At 34.3% G+C, this 22,667-nt stretch overlaps 2 protein-coding genes across 4 annotated transcripts in view; one reads left to right on the top strand and one right to left on the bottom strand.

The window, feature by feature from the left end:
• The first annotated feature begins 1,226 nt into the window (after positions 1–1,226).
• Positions 1,227–6,864, top strand: LOC123564993 (uncharacterized). The gene is made up of 3 exons (XM_053527983.1): positions 1,227–1,281; positions 3,573–3,700; positions 3,921–6,864. The coding sequence occupies exons 1-3, from the start codon at positions 1,227–1,229 to the stop codon at positions 5,190–5,192; spliced, it is 1,455 nt and encodes a 484-aa protein (XP_053383958.1). The 3' UTR covers positions 5,193–6,864.
• A 1,667-nt stretch (positions 6,865–8,531) lies between these two features.
• The window catches only part of LOC123564994 (monocarboxylate transporter 2-like), a 32,841-nt gene continuing 18,705 nt past the window's right edge, over positions 8,532–22,667 (bottom strand). For 2 of the 3 annotated variants that reach the window (XM_053537610.1, XM_053537609.1), the window contains 5 exons: positions 18,823–22,573; positions 17,700–17,884; positions 16,762–16,905; positions 15,151–16,101; positions 8,532–10,271 (listed from right to left, as the gene is read on the bottom strand). In XM_053537610.1, the coding sequence (XP_053393585.1) occupies positions 10,081–10,271; positions 15,151–16,101; positions 16,762–16,905; positions 17,700–17,884; positions 18,823–18,899 (1,548 nt within the window). In that variant the 5' untranslated portion in view covers positions 18,900–22,573 and the 3' untranslated portion in view covers positions 8,532–10,080. The remainder of the gene's footprint in view (positions 10,272–15,150; positions 16,102–16,761; positions 16,906–17,699; positions 17,885–18,822; positions 22,574–22,667) is intronic. The other variant, XM_053537608.1, reaches the window with a different exon arrangement.

Genomic DNA, 22,667 nt, shown 5'->3' with positions numbered 1-22,667 from the left:
GACTTATTCTGCCATTCTCTTTTCAGTATAGTTTTATAAACACAGAATAATAACTATCTTACACAGTACAAACAAATTGTGGTCTAAACTCACCTTAATACATATAGTACTGTGCATACTACTACATTAGTTTAATAATATATTTAGACATTAAAGACCCATCACGATCTAGTGACCTACTTTTTTCACCCACAAAAGTTTCATGAAAATCATTCTTATAATACAGGTAACATACAGTTATACTACAAGTTTTCAGGTGGACAATTGAGGCCATTCCTGAATAAATGTGTTATCACAACTTCGTCAGACTCGTTTCAGCATAGTTTTAAGAATATAGATGTATAACTGTCTTACACTGTAGAAGCAAAATGTGATTGAAATTTAACTAAATACACTGATTTATGTACATATTACTACATTAATTCAATAAAATGTTTAGACATTAAACACATTGTCTTGGCCTAATTTATGTTACAGTCAATTTGAAACTAAATTATTGCATAACTCATATTTTTCATGCAAATTATGTATAATTACCGTCATGGAAATATAGAAGAATAAAGTTATTTTATGGTGCGTCTTTAAAGACGAGAAAATATGAGATATACAAGAATTTAGTTTCAAATTGACAGTGACATATATAAGGCCAAGTCAATGTGTTTAATGTCTAAATATATTATTAAATCATAGAAGTAGTATGCAACGTATTAAGGTGAGTTTAGAACACAGTTTGTTTCTATAGTATAAGATAGCTATTATTCTATGTTTATAAAACTAGAGTACTCTATACGGAAAAGAAAATGACTGAATAAGTTTGCAGATGAAGTTGTGAAAATATTCCTTCAGGGAGGGCCTAAATTGTCCATCTGTCATCATGTAGAATAGCTGTATTATAACAGTATTTTCAAAATGATTTGCACGAAGTTCATGTGGGAGGAAAAAGTAGGTCACTAGGTCGTGGTGGGTCTTTAAACACATTGTATTGGCCTTATATTCGCCATTGTCAATTTGTAACTAGATATTTGTCATTTCTCATTTTCTTCATACAAAGCGTGTATAATTGTTGTTTTTTTTTGTGTATTTCCATGATGGCAATTATACATGATTTGCATGAAAAGTAAGAAGTACAAGTATCTACTAACAAATATAAGGCCAAGACAATGTATTTAATGCCTAAACATTGTAATTGAGACTATAATAAAGAATAAATATAAATATTGTATTGGATGAATGTAGCATTAAGAAGAGTACAGAGTTTAGATCAAACTTTGTTTCTACAGGGTAAGATGTTTATTATCTATGTTTTTAAGCGATTGCCTGAATAAGTTTGTGGATGAAGTTGTAAAAACAAATTAATTCAGGGAGGGCCTAAATTTTTCACTTGTCATGTTATATAGCTGTATTATACCAGTATTATTAGAATGATTTTCAGGAAGTTCTTGTGGGAGAAAAAGTAGGTCACTAGGTCGTGGTGGGTCTTTAAGCTGTACGTAAAATTGAGTATTTTGCATGCTTTCTAAGAAAAACAAAAATGAGAAAAACGTAGGTTGTACTAAATCCTACTGTAACACCCGCCGTGGAAAGAATGCTATTTGAAACTTTTTTTGTTTTGTTTGTTTTTTGTTTTTGTTTTTTTTTTCAAGCTTGGTTTTCTCTAAAATAGACATGTTATTGCTCCCTATTTTGTACAGCTGTGGAATTCATGTTGATATTTACCCATTCTCTCCCCTACTCACCAAAGATAACAGTCTTCTTTTCCAGAATCTCACCGTCTTATTGACATTTTTTCTCTTATCACTAAATACTTTCAATAGTCCAAATGACACTTTTTTTGGAACTTATGTAATTTATGTTTATTAAAAATGGTCAAAAACAAAGAAATTGATCTGAGATTATAAAACATTATAGGAAGATTACTCAGTAAGTGAAATGGGGCACCTGGGGTTTTGTTTTGAGATTTCACCTAGTCAGACCAGAGTTATGGCTTTGACTTAGTCAAAAGTATGCATAAAAGGGCATAAAAGTTTATGTCGACGTATTTGACCTAGGGTCATGAAACATAATAGGAATATCATTCAGCGTGTGAAGTTCTGAAGTTTTCTTTTGGATTTCTGTCGGTCAGACCAGAGTTATTGCCCTCGTTTAGTTAAAAATATACTTACTGGGCATACCAGTTTGTATCACGTGTATCTCGAAAAGTCTTCAACTTAGAAGCTGAAAACAGTCGAGATTCTTATATAGCATATTAAGTTATGAACCCCTGGTGTTCTGTTTGTTTGAATCTGAGTTTTTGAATTTTACTCTGCAAGATCAGAGTTATGGCCTTTGGGTATCAAAAATAGGCATAAAGAGCATACAAGTTTGTTTCAAAAACATCTCAAAAAGTATTTGACTTCGAGTCATATAACATTAGAGGATTGTTATTTAGCATGTCAAGTTATGTACCAGGTGTTCTGTTTGGGATTTCACTCAGCCAGACAAGAGTTATAGTCATTAAGGTATTAGAGTACCTTCATTTTGAAGAGTATTCAATTCCTACAATAAACCTACTTTGACTGATTTTTTTTCAGGGGGCGCACGTTCAATCTCCACTGGGACCAAGTCTTTTCCCCTTATTTTTATTTTTTCCTAGTAAGTTTTTACTTTTTTCAAGACTTATGATTGGTTTATTGTCTCCGTCACTGCATTTTGCAGTCGCTGATCCTTTCGCTCCTGCATTACCGTTTAGTTCGCTCATAAATCGCCTTATATCGGTATATACAAAAGTGGAAATTTTTCATTTGATAAGCAATTTCTTGCTATTCAAAATGAATTTACCCCTGAAACAGTTAGACATCTTTAAAAATACTGAGTTACATGCGGTAAAAGTTCTCTATTTTGCCTTTTCTCTTTAGATTACATATTGTGGAAGAAATGTAGGTAGGTTTTATTTCAGCCCCAATATTATTTTTGAATGAAGTGAGCAAAATTTAAAACAGCCCAACAGGACTCGGCCATAATTTTTCAATGTTGGAGTTAGAATTCTGTCTCATTTAATCCGTTTACTTGAGACACCCTAGAAAAATTATATTCACGGTTTTATTTTCTGTTTTATTATTGTTTACCAATAGTTTGGTGTTTCTTTTATTAATATTAGTGGTATAATGAATTCTCTGCAACGTTTTGGACAGTGGCCATTACTTTGCAATTTGACTCTACTTGAGCTTGAGGAAATACCATAAATTATACAAATATTTTTAAAAAACGGCACGGTAAAAATGTTTAAAATTTGCAGCATAATGCGAAACACAGTCAACTTTAAGAATATACCAAGCAAATACAATTTTATAAACATTACTTTAGGAGTCCATTGAAAAAATATACACAAAAAGTGCTTAAGTGTTTGTGTAATATTTCAACTAGAGCCATGAAACGTTGTAGAGTGACAGGAAGACGGGGCACCAGTGTCCTAAAGATACTCATGCATGTGTTCTTAAAATGAGCAAGTACCTTGAGCGATTGATTTGATCTTTATATCTCCTATTCCATGCACATGTAAATAAATGTAAATGGTACATTTTTAACTATTTCAGTTAATAAGATAAGAGACTGTTGTCCCGACATCCCACTTGGCAAATCAGCGGTTCTACGGCAAATGACTCCACGAGAAATGAATACGTTGTACATCTGTAGAGAACATATTCGAAGCAACATCGATCCCGTATCAGTAGCTTCAACACTTCACAGATATGGTAGATTAACCCAGTCAGTATACTCCAGCATTATGGACAAGTTCAGGCAAGGGATGGACAGAGAATTCATAGCTGAATTTTAGATCAGTAACATCCCTTTCAGCATGAATTTAGAATATTTTGTGCAAGTGCTTGATGAATGCGGTTATAGGAAAATAGCGACCCACATACTCCTAACTTGTGTAACAGGAGGAATTACTTGTGTCAATAAGTCAACATCCGGTCAAAGACCTGCAGTTCATACATTTTTTCCGGAATCTAAAACGCATGGTACATGATGCTCAGTTTCAGAATCCTCGATTAGCTCTTAGGCAATTAGCGAACAGGTTCGTGGACCAAATGCAAAACGAAACAAATCCAGTTCGGAGACAGTTATTAGCCGACAAATGTATCGCTATTATTGGGACAGAAATCGACGCAATTGCTATAACATTTGATAAACGCCTTCACGAACACGACGTATTTACACAGATGAAACAACTAGTCTCCGAAACTAGCAACACATCTATTACAGACGTCGTTTATTTCGGTCGTTTAGCTAACGCAAATTCAATAGCTGGAAATTTTCATAACAGTGAAGACATGCTAACTGAAGCCCGATGTAGGGCATACAATACTGGGCCATGTTTAGAACTCGTGAATATGCTGTATACAGAAGTCTACGTGAAGCTGTGGGAGTTTGAAAAATATCCGTCGGAAAAGCTAAGAAAGCAGTTGATGATGTGGGGAAGAATAGGGATTGAAAGTCTTGAACATGAAGATGTAGATACCAAAACTTTCTGGAGACGAATGTTTATATTACGAATGGCCTTTTGTCTTCTTGGGATTGGGAACAGGGCAAATGTTATTGAAAACTGTCCGGTTGACAAAGATTGTTTGTCTCAAGCGAGAAATCTTCTGAGTGACATTGATCGCACCTGGTACGGTATTGAAACCAGGAGAAAGATGTTTTACTTTGTCGCTAAAGCAAGACTTGGTGAATTAACAAATAGTATTACGGAATGCATTGAAAATATCAAAGTTGCACGTAAACTAGCCAACGATGGACATTTTGAGGAAATTAAATTCATCGCAGAATATTATGAAAAAGTCACACAGCAAATTGGAAACCAGACGGCAAGGCAAGCGCCCACTGAAAGATATCAAACGAGGAATTTTGTGCTGCTTAAACGTGAAACGAATGACTCCGCGATTTCTGCAGAAGAAAGGTGTATATTAGCTGCAGCAGATGAACACCGAGAATTTGTTTTATTGAAAAACGCAACTGATATACTCTTTTCTGTAGAAGAAAGTTATGAAATATGCGAAGAAATTGACTCGAAGAAATACTTTTCGCTAACAAATGTAAGTCCTTGTTCGAACACTAAACCACTGACTTACAAACCGATCGCTTGTGATGAAGAGAACAACTTTGTTCTGTTTAAGTCTTTCAAGGCGCCTATAGATCCTGGGCAAAATTAAAATACAAATGATATCCAGCGATCCAGTGTTTATAATAATCCATCACATGAGCTTCCTGACAGCCCAACTTTCACAAGAAACTTCGTTTTGCTACATACATCACATGACGGTTCTGTGCTACCGCTGTTTGATGACGATATGATACCAACTTGTCCTACAGACAATGTTCAATTCATGAGTCTGACTGCTACAGAACAAGCGGTGGCATTAAGTAATCAGCTGGTTTTAACTGACTTACATAACCGATCACACAATTTCTTATTGATCAATTCACATGATTCAGACTCTATTCATAGGGAAATATCACCGAACTTCTGTAATCAAAGACTTTTGTCTTGTGTTCTGCCGCAAAGACTTGAATCATCAACTTCCATTGCGGAACAAGTCGAAAACATTGCAAATAATGACCCTGGGACAGACATTAAAGAGACCTTCTGCCAACACAATCGTCTAATGAGCCTGAAAGACGATCCGCCACAGTTTACACATGTCGGAAGTACAAGACATGAACAACAATACTTTCAAGCAAGGGAAGCATCTGTCATTAGTGGTGCCTGAAACTTTAGAACATGTTTCTTCTTCACAGCTGACCAGCAGCTATATACCGTCAGCGGCAGTACGTCATAGATGTATTGTGAATCCTCATGAGGGTTCGACATTTATTCCGGCACCATCATTCGAGCAAAGACAACCAACACTTAACCAGACAGTTCGTGCAGTGGTAACACCATCTGATGTGAAAGGCAGATACGTCACAATAGACCCTGATCATAAATTGAATATTCAGTTTAAAGAATCATCTGTAGATACTTCAGGTACTAATGAATTTGAGCCAACATCGGACCTTATTCCAGCTGATGCTTACCATGACTTACCAAGATATTATATGGTACAACCGGATGAGAATACAGCAACGGCTCCTATGCTTGGTGACAGATCAGAACCAAGTGGATGCTCTGGAGAAGGTAATTTTGAAATCCTTCCCAGTCAAACCAACTCAAATATGTCCAAAGAAAATAAACATGAAAGCTCTGTTGTCGACCCAGAAAACTCGGAGGTACAAGCATGATCTTTTCAAAGTGATGAAATGTTTGGGGATTAGCAGAATCTTAAAGAAAAAATACGTTACTGCATTTGGTTCATTGATTAACAGAACGTTCGTTAGACAGCTACAATCTAATAATTATTGTTAGTTTTTCCTTGTAAACAACATCATACAATACACCCAGTTTTAGTCATTACAATTAACCTTTATTTCGCTAAATTTCTAAAATGGACTGGTCTATTATTCAATTTGGGCAGTGCCATTTATTATTCGAAGGGGTGTTCAATCAAAATTTACTGACTGAACAGCGAAAAGGGCAGACCATGATCAGTCTGCATGGACGTACAGCCTGATCTTGGTCTGCACTGATCGCAAAGGCAGAATCACTTGCCACCAGCAGGCTAAAGGTTAAAACTGAACATTGTCGGACATTCAGTTGATAATCATTGATAACTGAAGACATGCACCAGAAGACTTTTTAGTCTTTTGTCTTCTGTCTGAACGTTGTTGAACATATGCATTGATCAGTATGTTAAATTTTACAGTTTTTATTTTTTCATTTGTTAGTTTATCAATTCCTTAGCTAAACTGAGTAAACTTCGTAAAATCATAAAGATGTACATTTACTACTGTTGTTTTTCTGTGCTATCATTTTCCCAGTTCGGTATGATATCCTAAAGGCACACCCAGATATACTGTTTTTGAATTTTGATATCACACGAGACACACATCTTGTAAGCGGTGAATTAATTTAAGTATTTCATGCCTTCGATGCATGGTTGTGATATTAGTTCGTGCATTAATATTAGTTTTCTCACACATAAACAACTCTTGTGTTCATCATCAACGCTAAAAAGCTGCACTGTGATAATATTTGCAGTGATTTGTGTAACTGTATCAATGTGCTCATTGTGTGTGTACATGCAGACATTTACAAGCAGCACTATTTCTATTCGGAGTGTTCTATAGCTGGCTGCATTTTGTGAATATGATTCTTCTTGAATGTGATTATTTTTAGTTGACTTTTGTCCTTGATGCCTTAAAACCAATTCTTGTATCTCCAGTCTCTAAAACCAGAGGGCGTTTGCCAAGTACATCTTTGTTTAAGCTTTAGAAGTATATCTTCAAAATACAGAAATATTTGATAAAGAAACAGCACCTTTTACCAAACATCTGCCTGCTCATTACATGTTCTGCCGTACTGTCCTGTATGGTGGATACTTAAAATATTCTGAAAAAGTTGTCCTTGTCCCCCTTTAAAAATGAATGTCATTTGTTAAACAAGAACTATGTTCCACCTAGTTTTGTGAAATTTCAGCACTGGGCTTTATTGCAAATGCTTCAAAACAAAGATATGCATGTACCTGTTCATTGAAAATGATTAGTTTTAAAGGTGTCGAACTATCCGAAAGTGTGACCCTTTATGCAGTCCCGTCCCGGAATTCAATGTATATATCAGTATACTGACAATTGTTTCATAGAGTAAAATACATGTTTTACTAGTATATGCTGTTCAACTTTCATGTGAAACAACCCTTTCTTTCAATGCTTTGGTACTGTTTGAAGTTTTTTTCTCAAAATATAAGGCTAAACGTTATACCTTATTGTAAGGGCTAAGTCCTACAAAATATATTTTCGGCTTTAAATCTTTATCAAGATGTGTGTTTTAACTGATTTCCAGTGAATTGTGATAGAAAATCACATCTTCTGAATGCTTCGAAGACTTTAGTTAGTAGGCCTACACAGGGGCTCAACCGGCCTCTATATTGTATATGCAATATATTGAGTGCATCATATATCATGACATCTACGGATTTTTTTTTCGAAATACTGAAAAGTCAATTTATAAATGTTTAGTTGACATACAGTTAAACAGACATGGGTGTCCGAAAAAACATGTGATTGTGTCAGATTAGTTGTTGGCATCTGTACGTACGCAATTTCTTATTCATTTAAATGAACCTCATGATCAGGTGTGCCGTGCATCAACGCTCAAGGACCGGATGTGAGATCAGGGTAGGTTAGGACCAGGTCACATAAATTTTGAACGATTCAGCGGATTTTTTTATTAAACTTTACACAAGCGGCAAACACAATGAGTTGTGTCGTGAGAAATTCAGTAAATTCTTTAGTTAAGTGTAACAGGACCGAGCAATGCATCAACTTGATCAAGATTTTACTGGACGGACAAACGGAGGAAAGTGGTCACAACTCCTGATTTAAATTTACCCAGATTCATTATTATATTAAATTGAAACCTTTTTTGTTTGGTCACCAAAAGAAAAAAAAAACAGTTCAGAGTACACAAATATTTTATTGTCCTTAATCTGTTTTACTGCATAATATCAATGATAATTATCTAAATTACACTAAAACACTCCGAATGATAAATTTAATGAGAGGAAAGAATGATAAAGGGAGAAATGACCAGCCTGGTGACAACAGGTAAACGTTACCTTGAGCGTCTGTAGATCTGGCAAAAGTACATGGAAAAATTCAGTATATATAGCAAAATTTTCCGCCAAAATTAGAAAAATCATACTTTGCATGAAATACAACATACTGATGAAATTATCTGAAAAAGGGATGATACAAAAATACCTCTATTCTGTATTAAATGACAAAAGTCAAAAATGCCAAAGAATGAAATAGCTGTATGAGAGCTTGTAATTTGAACTGTCCTTGTATTAACTAATTCAAACAAGATGAAGAAAAGGATAAAAGCAAGAAATGCATGGTCTTTTCACTATAAAGATACTAATATAGGTAGAAAAGTCCCAGTTGACTGAACATGAATAAGGCCAGACTGAAAACTATCGCTGTTTTAGGCATTAAAACTGCATTGATAGGCTCAAAGTAACCTAATATGATTATTTAATAAATGGTATCAGGTAGACTAGTTAGTAATTGTTTCTGAAAATAAGCATATCTGTTACATAAGCAAAGGGAAAACTTGAAGAATACAAAACATGTTGCGGGGATTGTACCTGTAAAACTTGCCTTGCTGTGACCTTGGCCTTTGAGGTAGGAATCTGACTTTTGCTCGAGAAACATTTTCTCATTATGAATAGCATTTGTCTAAAGTTTCATAGGATGCCTTTCAATCATTAAAAATGTATAGCTTATGCACAAAGTGTTAATTCTAACTTAAGTGCCATTGTCTATGACCTTGACCTTGAAGGCTTGACAAGATTCCTGCACGAGACATAACTCACCACACCAAAGTTGTATTCAAATCCATCGAATCGTGTTAATGTTATACCTGAGACATGAAGTGCTTCTAACGAAATAATGGAAGTACAGACAAACACTGTGCTTACTATCATGCCCTACATCGAGGTGGTCGTGGCGGTGGTGGACGTCTTCGTCGTGGCAATGAGAGCATTAAAATAGGTCTCAGCTTTAAAAGATTCTCTATGATAATGTGTGAGCCTTGCATGCTTAAAGACGCGTATTCTATGTTTTAAGTCCTCTGTTAAACCAAGGCCAATGTTGAAATATCAAATTAACATTTGATCCGTAGGTCACGGCTGAGGCAGACTTGGTAGAGAACATTAACTAACCTTGCTGTAAGAAGTAAAATACTAAGATTAAGATTCCTGGAAAAGTTTCTAAGTTTGATACAAAAAAAAGGCTCTATTAGTCGAACATACAAAGATCAAAGGACCATCAGTCCAACAATCTGAAAAAGCTTCAGTTTCTACACAGAATGGTGTTAATCTTAATCTTTCAAGACTGAGAGCATTAACGTATTTCGTATAATGAAACAATATTCCGATACAAACAAATCAGTTTTCTTATAACAAAGTAAACAATGTTAATTTCCCTGCATGGACACCGTACCTATACCCTCTCGGCATCAATTTCTTTCAGTCTGGACATTTCTTGCGGTAAGTTTTCTGAAAGTCTTTTTTTGGTAAATTCATTTTTTCGACTAATTAGAGCAAGCATGTAAAAAAGGGCTCCAGCTGCTTGCAGTATCCCTATTGTTATAATCGTAGGTGTGTATGTTCCAGTTCTGTCGCGTATTGATCCTGAAAAATAAAACAAAACATAAATTAAAAACAATGATGAAAAGAATATATTAAACAAGAAAGAAACGAAGAAATGAAACCAGACATGAAGCGAAATTGATGATGAAAATTATAATGAAAGGACAGGTAATAGATTTGTCTTCAAGAAATGTTTTACTTTGAAATTATTTCAAGTTCAGACGCAATTTCAACAATAGGTTGCAGCTACTTACAAGCATTAGGCTTGTTAAAATGACATTTGATAATATCAGTCAAGGTAACGTACCTGTATTCTACAGGCTATTATTTTAAGATGGATTTATTTCCGAAGACAAAATGCTGTATGTGCCGAAATGACATGTACATGTACAGTGCTTTAGGGTAAAGCAATTTTTAAGATATAGGGGATAGGTTGATAACTTTTGCATTAACATTTAAATTTTTGTATAAGTTTTTATCTTTTTCTTTGACTGGCTTGCAGAAAAACATTCTGATAATAGACCTTGAGCTGACAATAACCCCCCAACCCCCCTTCTAGGGATATTTCTACGCTATGATTTTCTTAAAGCATATAACATGAGCTATCATTCCAGAAATTCTGCCATCTGGCAGTCGTGTTCTGTTTACGTTACAGCCTACTTTATACGTTACCATTAATAATTTCTAGAAAATACTGACTGGCACTACAGTTACCCATAAATGGTTTACTAGCTACACAATATATCAATATATAAAGACAGAATATACAGATCTATATCTTAAAGGTAAAATTGACACTTATAGGCATGTGCTTTACGTTATCAAATGTACGTTACCAAAAATTGTGACGAAAATAGAAAATATAGCTATGTGATTTTATATTTTATTTGAAATGTCTATGTCAAAAGTGTTATAAAAAGAGATTGTGGTTATAACAGATAAGAGTTTGACATAATTCTATCGATTGTGAAATATTTCTAATTAGTACGAAAAAATAAGCGATAAAGTAAAGTAAAGAATATAAAATGATATAATGTTGACAATATGAGTTTCAAATTTATAAAAAAAAGTTTTTTTACAAAAGTCGAAAAATATTTGGGATATGGAATTTTTATATAACATAAAATTTTTGTTTAAAAACTAATATGTAACATGTAACAAATTATAATTAATATTATATATTTTTTAAAATATAAATCTTTGATCGTGAATAAATATTATCATCAATTATAATATAAAAAAATCATTGATGAGCAGAAATATTACTTAAATTTAATCATAATATATGTATAATAGTTTTCATTATAAACAAGGATTATAGAAAATCATTGTTTCAATGATTGTGAATAATGAAATGGTTTATTGTACAAATTATATAATTGAGGTCGAATGAAAATTTAACGAAACAATGTCTTTAAAATGTGAATATTGAGATAATTGAGTTGTATTTGTTTTGTTTAGGGCCCCTTTGAAATTATTTCATCAATGAAATTGACTAACAGTGTCCTGGATATCGTTAAAAAACTTTCTAACTGCAAGTAACTGAAGTTAGCCACATGAATTATAGAGGGGAAGGACTCGGCTGTTTCAGACAGCATATCTTGTTAATCAGAAGTCACGGTAACATACGTCCGCACTGGGATTCAACATCACCCATGAGGGGTCCGTAGAAAAATTAACGAGACAATGGTCTGGATTTGCAATAGAATAAGGAATTTGTTCTAGTAGTTCACTTGATGAAGTATTACCAAGTAAACGCTACAACCATGCCATAAATGTACATAGGACTGTAATGGAAGTTCTTGAGCGTTTGCTTCTATGCAAGTTTGAAGAGACAGAACCCCGCAAGGAAAGCATTTAAGAAGGCACTAATATTACAGAAACAGACTGAAAGTTCATGCAAAGAAAAAGAGAATTTCAACAGACGTGAGCAGTTCAAATCAGAAATCAGAAAGGGTGAAAGTGGCAAAACTGCTCAATTTTGGTTAATGTATGTAGACATAATTCACGTGATATTGTTGCTCTTCAAAGCAACACAGATTTATGCTTTTTATTTACATATATCATCTCTGTACAAACTGTGCTCTTTGTTCTTCGCATTTGACCGCAATAATTATGCCCGCTTCCTCCTCGTTTACCTGTTAACATTGATGAATATTGTGCAGAAGAGCTACTCTGAAGTACATCTGTAATGGTTTTAGTGTATCTGGGTCTTCTGTACCGGCATTGAGAAATGCAGTAGACAATACTACAGAGCAGACAATTAACAGACATGCAAAGTCTGTGGTTGGCATACTTGGTTTCAGTAGAAACTATGCTGCATATTTCCATTGGTGCATGACCCGTCATTACAGCGCCAGGTATGTTGAAGCAACACTTCAGAATGCAGACGTACATAGAGAAGACATAATAAAACAACAAAGATAAAATTTACTGCGTGTGGTCTGGTATTCATGCGAAAGCAGAAGTCGCTCATGACCTTAAGGCAACTGAAATAGGTGAAAAAACAATGGATGGATTGTCAAAAGAAGATTGATTGAAAAATCAGTGCCTTTCCAAGACCCCATTAAGAGAAGAAAAGTTAATATATTTGCCACAGCTGAAGTTAAAAGGAAAGAAACCAGTTCTCAAAACAAAATACTACAGATAAGAGCAGAACGTAACGTGTATGAACAAATGGTACTTTTAGCTGTTCAGCACAACATAGATCTAGAATTGACACTTTCTTTTCCTTTAGGACCTGTCACCTGGCCGTTATAGCTACTGCGACTGAAATGCCAATGAAAACAGACAAGTCAAAAATACTTCACTATGCAGAGGCTGCAGCCATCAAAAAAGATGACATTGTTTTGTTGATTGACAGTAACGCCCTGCTGCAAAGCTTAGTAACCATCCCTGCAACATTCCAAGACGTAGCCGAAGCTGTGTTTATTCAACTACCTAAGACAGCTCGTGTCGATTTTGTAACTGACACTTAAAGTCCTCAGTCGATCAAATCATATCAGCGTGGAAGACGTGAATCTGCTCCAAATTCTTACATGTCAGGAGTAAAGACCAAAGTACCACGTGACTGAAATGCATTCATGTCAGATAGTGAAAACAATATCTTCAAAAAAACGAAATACAGTTTTATTTTACACTGGAACAGGCAATAAGTGACGCTATATAAATGCTCACAACATCTTGATAAACAAAGGAGAAAGAATCTGCTCAATTTTGCCTGCAATACTCTGTCTGTCTGGTTGAAACAACCAGTGAGTTTGTTCGCACAGGGAAAGTTACACCCCTCAAATTAGTAGGGAAAAAACACAGGTGTATGTTGCAACATTAGCAGAAGTAGTTCATACACATCACTGATCAGATGGACCGAAGAATACAATAACATCAATAAACTTATTATGACATGTTTCTTGCAAAGTATCAAGTACGTGATGGCAATGTCCCGAGTACATATAATGGTATGGACATGAAACTAGCTGAAATTGTGACACATCGGCACATGTGACTGATGACTCTGATGATGACTATGAAGAAGTAGAGATGACCAATATAATTGACAACATATACGAAACAGACAGTGATTATGGCGACTTAGATGTCGGAACCCCGCAACTTAGTTGTTTCTCAATTTTGGTTTATGTGAATTTATCTGGTTAAACAGATAAGCGGTTATAAGCGTGTACTTTTCAGTTACTAAAATACACATTAAGTAACGTATCATAACGTAGGTTACAATGTCAGTGCTGTGCTATATGCATTTTTATATCGAACTTGATAAGATACTTGCATTATCTAAGTTTGAAATAATTATAAGGATTACATAAACAATCTATTGACTGAGAAATGAAAATCTATATATTGTAACTTTTAGTAACGTATATAATAATGGTAACGTACTTGTTCTTAAAACTGTTGAACAATAAATTTTTAAATACTAATGTATTGTGTATCTGAAAATACTATACTTTAGACATATCTGATATTTTCTGACAATTAAACCTATTGAAGTAATTGATACGAGTATTTTTTATAAATTATAATGGTAACGTAAATTACAAAATGAACTGATCAATTTAGAGAACAAAACTAGGCAGGAACATTGACAACAGCATATTCTGCATATCACTGAACCCACTTGCTAATGATTCTGGTTGTTTCTACCATATAAATCACCACATTCAAGTTCTATCATTTATTAAATAACTGTTAAGGTAACGTTAACAACAGGCTGTAACTCGTAGAGAACCCGCTTGCCAGATGGCAGAATTCAGAAATATGATCTACATACAAGGGGCTTCAAAACTAATGGGGTCTACAAAAATCCCTAGAGGGGGGAGGGTTTCACCTTCCAGCTCTAGGCCTACTGGCATTATTTTGTAAATCGCAATTCTCTGCCCGATTTAGACATTTTTTAAAATAAAAATACACATCATTAGAACGGTCTAAACACTTTACATTTTTGCTCGTTGTGTTATTTTTCATATGTCATCATATGCAAATCAAAGCTATACTGTACTGGCTGAATTCGTGTATTTGTAAAAAAACATCAGTGAATAAAAAATATTTGATCGAATTGCTGAAGCTAAATGTAACTGAAAAGATTATACTTTATTATTCTGATTTATAGTAAAAATATCCAGGGAAGCTTGTTTGGTTCTGGTTTTTAATAACTAATACTTGAAAAATGATCAAAGATATCCCTTACACACTAGATCCACGTGTATGTGAACAATGTCAAAGAAAGAAATAACGTAAGAATTTTTATTAAAAGCTGAATGTTTTGAAAAGAATAGACACTTTCTTCTGAAATACAGAAAAAAAACAATTAAATAACACTTTCTTTGAATTTGAACACATCGAAAGTTTGTTAGCTACTCATTATACCCTAAAGCATTGCAGTATTTAGAAAAAATAAACTCACCGAAAACTGGACCAAGTCCAGAAGATACCACACCTATAACAGTCATCAGGAGTCCTGAAGCAACCGGCCACTCCCGTCTCGAGACTATTTTAGCTCCAGCTATGAACATCGCTGGTACAACTCCTCCGAAGGATAGGCCGACAAGAGATGTTCCAGCCAACATTGTTATATAATCAGCGGAAACGTATACTAGTAGCTGACTTAAAATTCCAATTATACAAAAACACATCGGTAAAACAAAACAACTGAGCCGCTTTATGTACTTCTTTGCGAGTACAGGTATGAAATTAGACAACAAACTGAACACATTAAACGGCACAAAGGAAAACAAACCCTGGGAGACGCTAAACCCTTTCCAGACAAATATATCCACTGTGAAACCTTGAAATGTATTTATTGCAGGAATGCACATGGCTGAAGCGAGGAGGAGAAATATATACTGTTTTGTTAGTAATGACGACAAACTTATTTGTATATGACTTTCCAATTCAGGTACGGCGTCTTCAAGTTCCATAATATCTTGTTTGTCACATAAAGCATTCTCATTTCCAACTGTTTTGTCTCCTACTGGCATATGATCTTCTGAACTACATAGATGTTCTGTTTCACTGGGTATGATATTGTCCGATTCATTTTCAGAATTTGAACCATCGCGAGTGTTCTCTGTACATTTTATTTTCTCATCTTGTCGACCTTTTATTTTGTGATGCTTTGTATTGTATGATAATATTATAAACGATGCAAAGCTATTCATAAACAATCCACCAAGTGTAAGGAAGGTCCCATGAACGCCATATGTATCCAACAGTCTCTCAATTAAGAACGGGTAAAGTATTCCGGCGAAATTGACACCAGTACTGTGTATAGCAAAACATATGGGATGCAGACGTTGTGGAAACATTTGCTGTATTACAACTACACTTATTTCGTGTGTCGTAGCTATTCCAATTCCTGAAAAAATATACATGTGGAAAAAATTATTTTGATAGTTTGTTTGTATCTTTGTTTTGGGTTTAGTACCGATTTTCAAAATTGCTTCAGTTATGTAACAGCGGGCAGTTAAAGTTTTCTTTGATTCTGTATAAGTACTAACCTCTTCAAGTAAATGCCAACTTCCCCAAATGAATCAGCGATGGAGGACGTGCATCAAGGAGAACATACGTCTCGCACGGGGGTCCGTATATCCGTAGATCTGCGCTCTCTCTATTGAGATATGCGAGCACAATTGATGGTGTTTTCAAGTTTTTTTAAACATTAAAAAAGACAAAATAAACAGATTTTACTGCTTTCGTGCAAGCCGTCAAAAAAACTGCACTTTATCAGAAGGTTTTTAATATGTGATGTAATGTGACTTGCTACTAGTATATATATTTATAAATTCCGAATATGGAAGTATAGAAGAAACGTAAGGCGTTCATAACTTATCAAACATTTCAGGAAAAAGTAAAATCTCATGGAAAACGTCGCAGGAAGTGAGACCTATATGTACTTCGTTATGTGTCATAATAAGAATTGTTGATATCATAATATAGTTTCTATATTCAAATATTAGTTCAATATATATCACATGATCTTTCATTTACCATGAAATAGAAGTTTCTAGAAAAATACCTGATATGACAGAAATTGTGATGTATAAATAGTAGATTTCTGCCACGAAAAATGATATCAAGAATCCAAACGGTACAAGGATGGATGATGCCAAAGCAGCCACGTGTAGTTCAAACTTTGATATTAGTGCGCCGCTTACAACACCTGGAAAGTATGCGAAAACAACTATTTTGATTCTACTATTACAAACATGTATATTGACAATGCAATTTTAAAAGGAATTTATTAGAAGAAAACCTGTTTAATAATCATCAGATTAAACAGGTCAATTTAAACGCAGTGTATAGATATTCATATACATTCATGTGTTATATTGCCAGTGTAAAAAAATACATGAAAAAATACCCAAAATAGTTTACAGGCTACTAAGACCCATGACCTTAAGTTGGACGAAGAATAGTCCACAAGATGCAAGTTAGATAAAATTTTATTTAAAGTCGGTTTCAAATGCAACACGAAACATTTGCTACATGCTATTTTGCTAAAAAAAATCTAAAAAATTAAAGCTTATATTTATAACAAACCACTGTATAAATGAAAAAATTACTATGATTTAGGGAGTTAAGAGAAATGTAAACAGTTAAAAAATAAGAAAAAATAAGAAACTAAATAAAGCTATTTACCTACAAATATAAAACTGTAACAAAGGACAAAACTTGCGCATTCTTTACACACGTGTAAATAATACGGTACTAAAACTTTAATATCAGTTGATGTTAGATATATGTAATTATTTCTTACTACTTATACTTCTAGTTCAAATTGATGGGTATGGTATATAAATGGCGATATTTTCTGTTTCCAGTTCCGTTCCATACTCTCATGGTGTTCAACATGTAGTAAACAAAATGGATAAATTTAAATTTTGAAGGAAGAAACATTTAACAGATGTTAACAACTGAGACTGGGTTTGCCTATACTGTAGTTGTAATACTTACTAAAACTGAGGGAAATTCCAACGAGAAGTGACTGGATTGTTGCTGTCGAAGAACGTTCCGACTCAAACGTTTCCATCATATCCACAAACATGGCTCCAAAAGTGAATATAATACCAAAATATAGCATCGTTGCCATGCATACAATAATAAAAACAAACCAGCAATTTGTATCAGGATTTTTGTCACTGAAAATATATCACAATATCACAGCACCACATAATGATATATAAATTACAAAAAAAGGAGAGAACAATCTGAAAAAATCGAACGTGGGAAGAACTTCATTTTATATTTGTAATCCAACAGAGCCCTTTCGTAGACAATACATTGGTCTTCGTCCCCATCACCATATATACCCTGTCAGAGAAACAATAACCGATACAAAGGTTAGATGATAATTATATTGCTGCATGTGAGTAGACAGAATGTGTTGATGAATGTGTCAGAATATAAGATTCTTTCACTGGTTGTAGGTGCAGACGGAAATATCCGGTTCTAGTGTAAAGTTCTGTCTATGCGTGTTTTCTCCTACATGACAAACATATAAAAATTGTGTTATGTAAAAAAAAACAACAAAAAAAAAAACAACAGAAATGCGAATTCAGCGACATCCAGTCTCGGTTCTTTTATTATTTCTGACACTAACTGAAACAGATATCTGTGCGTGCTGTTAGGTCTAGGATGGGCCTACAAACCGTCCAGTAAAAGGCCGCGCCTCATTGTCCGCTGCAGAACAAGATTTTTCAATGAAGCCTTGTTAAAATCATAATAATAAAACGTTATCGGTTTTTAAGGTATCAGTTTTTGTTTAAACTTATTATTTAAACGATCAGATATGTTGATGTAACATTCGAAGTCTATTTACCCGTACGGAGGTCGGGAAAATATTCATATTAGAAATTTAATTGTCTGTAACGAAATTGTGCATGTAGGAACATTAGCCCTATAGTCATTTTCTAAAATCTGGTTCGTAATACCCGAATTTATACACGACTTGCATTCAGTTCCTTACTGTAAGATAGTCAAAGATTTATGTGACTAAATTGAAACCACATAATGGCGAATATTACCAGCATTTAAACAATAAATAACCACTTGAGAAGAAAAAGTAATATCTACTTACGTTTCAGTCATTATGTTTTCTTTATTTGACATGTTTTGAACGTGTTTTATACGCATGCACATGGATATCAAGCACATGAGCGTCCTATATCGGTGTCTCTCCGTGACAGTGAATAAAAGACATAAAACACATTACTGATAACCAGATACTTACAAAATTGGTACAGTGGGAGAAAAAACGTTTAAGATACGATGGTAGTAATTGACTGGATGTGTCTCTGAGGTCCATTAGAATGTAGCGCATATCAGTATACAGTATGGAATTAACAGAGTTTATGTCCGGTCCATACCTGTGCCATCTATCAAGAGATAACAATATTATTTCTCACAAATATTCCCCATAATGAGACGTGTCACGTGCATCCCTGTCTTAAAGGCAATGACCCCCACATGTTGGCTAAATATCATGAGTGAAGTTTGATTATATTATGAACATTAGAACATGAGTTTTTTTCTAAACTATCTTACAAATGCCATACTAAGAGAAGAAAAACATACCCGAGTCGAGAACCGAACCCGTGCCGCCTCGGCAATAAAACTTTCCTGCCGTCTTGACCAATACATCACGGAGGAAAACGTATAAAACGATCGTTTGTAATTAAGGCAGTTTACCTCCGTTACCCATTTTTATTTTGAACGAGACAGTTAGTAAAGTATGTTTTTCCATAACATAAAATCTGCCAGTCACTAAATTTCAAAGCCTTCTTAAGAAATATAGCACTCATTTTCTAATTGTTGTCGTAAAATCTGGAGGTCAGTGCCTTTATAGGTCAATGTCACACTTGGGGGTCAAAGGTTAACTGGGATATTTTCCTATCCGCTTCATAACGCAACCATCCATTCGTATTACTTGTCACAAATATTTCCCAAAAGGTCAAAAAGTAACAGTGTCTTTTTTTTTCCACTCAATAACTGTGCCATCCGACAAGTGGTTTTAATATCACTTCTAGCTCAGAGGTCATGGTCACATTTGAAGACCAGAGTTAATCAGGATCTTTTCCATGTCTGTCCAATAAGCGTACTGTCCATATTACTTGACATAGCTATTTCCATGAAGAATTCATTTATTGTGAATAACACCCAGACGCCCAGCTGAATAGACCTAGCTATGTCCATAATGTGATAGCTAGAATTAGCCGAGTAAAAATGGTTTTAATTTTAACAAGGAATATTGTAATTATGATCTTAAAAACAAGATCGGCAGGCAGATATTTAAACCATTTCAATCAGATGTATGACTGTTTAAGATCTTGCAAATAAACATGCACCTATCAAAAAGAAAAAGAAACAATCAAAACGCGCTCCATTCATAAACATAAGGTCAAAGAATTTTAATTTTTTAAAGAGGATATACATTGTAAATATATTAAAACTAAAACTTGTAAAGCATTGGAATCATTCTGGGAATAATCTGGTAACAAAAATTAGACGAATATCAATCAATAATTATTTCATTGATAGGTCATTTGGGGATTTCTGGTCAGCTATCAAACCGTTTCGTGCCACGAGATATAATTTTAAATGACAAGAATACCTTTATTAATGACCACTGATTGCCGCTACAGCCAAAACCAAGACCAGTATAGATCCAGATCAGCCTGCACATCCATCCGTGTTGATTAACGAACAGCGTAGATGTGGGGATAAATGAACTGTATGGATCTTCAAAGCCCTAACCTAACGTTGGTTCGCTCATTTTTACTTTAACAGTTTTTGTTGACGTTGCCAAAGGTGTTAGAGAAGGCTCTATTGCAGCAAATTACAACCAACAAAGCATTATTATGAGACAGAATTTCGGAACACAATTTCCGCCCAACTGTAAAATAATTTGTAGATAAGCAAAAAAAAAAAAACAGGAAAAAACAAACATGCAATTATCAGTATGCTATATTTTACAGTCTTTTTTTTTACATTTGTAAGTTCATGGACTCCTATGCTAAACTGAGTAAACTTCTTAAAATCGGGAAGATGTACATTAATTTTACTGTTGTTTTTTTTTCTGTGTTATCATTTTCGACAGTTCGATATATGAATCTTAAAGACATCCCCAGCTATACTGATTTCGAATTTTAAATATTACGCAAGACGCACAGCTTGTACTTATAATACTTTGAATTGCTTTGGGTTAAATATTTCTCGGCGTAATAACCGTTTTCTTTAACTGCGTGTACTAATTTAACGAATTAAGTTGTATTTATTTGATGTATTTATTAAAATGGTTTTATGCCTGCGTCGCATAGTTGTGATATTAGTTCGCTTATTTTTGTCACCCTGAAACAAACATTTGCTTCACCATCAACGCTGGAAAAGCTGCCTTGTGTTAATATTTGCAGTGATTTGTGTAACTGTACACATGCGTTCAGTGTGTACATTTATACATTTACATGTAACACTATTTTCATTTAGAGAATTGTATGGATGACTTATGGCGTTCCGTTTGAACCAATGAGATTTTTATTCCTGAACCCATATCTCGAAAGTCGCAATATACCGAGTGCGTCATATGTTATGACATCTACGGTTGATTATTTCGGAGTACTGAAAAGCCAATGTATAAATGTGTAACGTAGCGTGGCCATTTAGTACAACAAACATAACCTTTTAACCAGTTTTATTTATCATAGCAACAGTCTTTAATATTTAAACATAACATTTTAGCTAGATATTATTAAGTAAAGGTGACCTTATCAATCTAGCATCTATAACCCATCTTTCTCTCTAACTCCCCATCTAACTCTCTCTCCCTAGATAATTATATTTCAGCATATATATTTAATTAAGCAGTCTAGCCGCTATGTAAAATTACACAATTCCTCGTGCCATTGTCCTTAACATATCTAACTTTGATCCCGGAAGTAAATGATATAAACAACTAAGTATACCTGTTTAACCCTTGGGCTACATGTTTTGTGACAGGTTTGACAATTCAGCTTTTCAATTTAGATCAAGTATTATAGTTTATCATCTTTCTACGTAGCATATTAAACAATGATTTATAGAATATACAATATTCCGAACATTTCAAACCTGTTACATTACAAATCTTCAGTAGACACACAATTAAACAAACATGTGTGTCCGAAAATTATGTGACTGTGTGGGCATTTGTGCAAAATCAATCTGTAATTATGCGAAAATATTTTAAATAATACAAGATATGGCTTAAAATCAAGTATACACTCAGAACATTATGTAGCAAACTTGGTACAGGACCACTAACCAATGCTTCCTGTAAGAAGTAAAATACTAAGCTTCAGATTTCTGGAAAGGTTTCCAATTTAATAAAATCAGGCTCCTTGGGCTGAACAAACAAAGATCAAATGCTCATCAGCACAGCAGTCTGAGAGAGCATCTGTGGCTCCATAGAATGGCGATAATTTCAGTCTTTCTGGAACATAGGAATAACGTTTTCTGTATAATGAAAACAAGATTTCGATATAAAGTAATGAAACAGATAAGTTTTCATTAAAACAAAGTCGCCATATGACCTACCATATGTCGGTGCGACGTTAAATCCAAAACAAAAAAAAAAAAAACAATGTTAATGTTCCTTCATGGACACCCTCAGGCTCGGCATCAATTTCTTTCAGTCTGGACATTTCTTGCGGTAAGTTTTCTGAAAGTCTTTTTTTTTGTAAATTCATTTTTTCGACTAATTAGAGCAAGCATGTATAAAACGGCTCCAGCTGCTTGCAGTATCCCTATTGTTATAATCGTAGGTGTGTATGTTCCAGTTCTGTCGCGTATTGATCCTGAAAAATAAAACAAAACATAAATTAAAAACAATGATGAAAAAACATATTAAATAAGAAATGAAAGAAGAAATGAAACAAGACATGAAGCGAA

This window comes from Mercenaria mercenaria, chromosome 2 (assembly GCF_021730395.1).
Source record: "Mercenaria mercenaria strain notata chromosome 2, MADL_Memer_1, whole genome shotgun sequence".
Taxonomy (NCBI): domain Eukaryota; kingdom Metazoa; phylum Mollusca; class Bivalvia; order Venerida; family Veneridae; genus Mercenaria; species Mercenaria mercenaria.
The sequence above is the reverse complement of the archived record's forward strand: the minus strand, read 5'-3'. Positions and strand labels throughout refer to the sequence as shown.

What these genes read in the sequence shown, in the direction of transcription:
- LOC123564993 (XM_053527983.1), top strand. Translation starts at nt 1,227, where the DNA reads ATGAATGTAGCATTAAGAAGAGTACAGAGTTTAGATCAAACTTTGTTT. An exon ending in TCAAACTTTGTTTCTACAGG is followed by an intron (nt 1,282 to 3,572) that starts GTAAGATGTTTA and finishes TAACTATTTCAG; the next exon opens with TTAATAAGATAAGAGACTGT. An exon ending in TTCGAAGCAACATCGATCCC is followed by an intron (nt 3,701 to 3,920) that starts GTATCAGTAGCT and finishes CTTGTGTAACAG; the next exon opens with GAGGAATTACTTGTGTCAAT.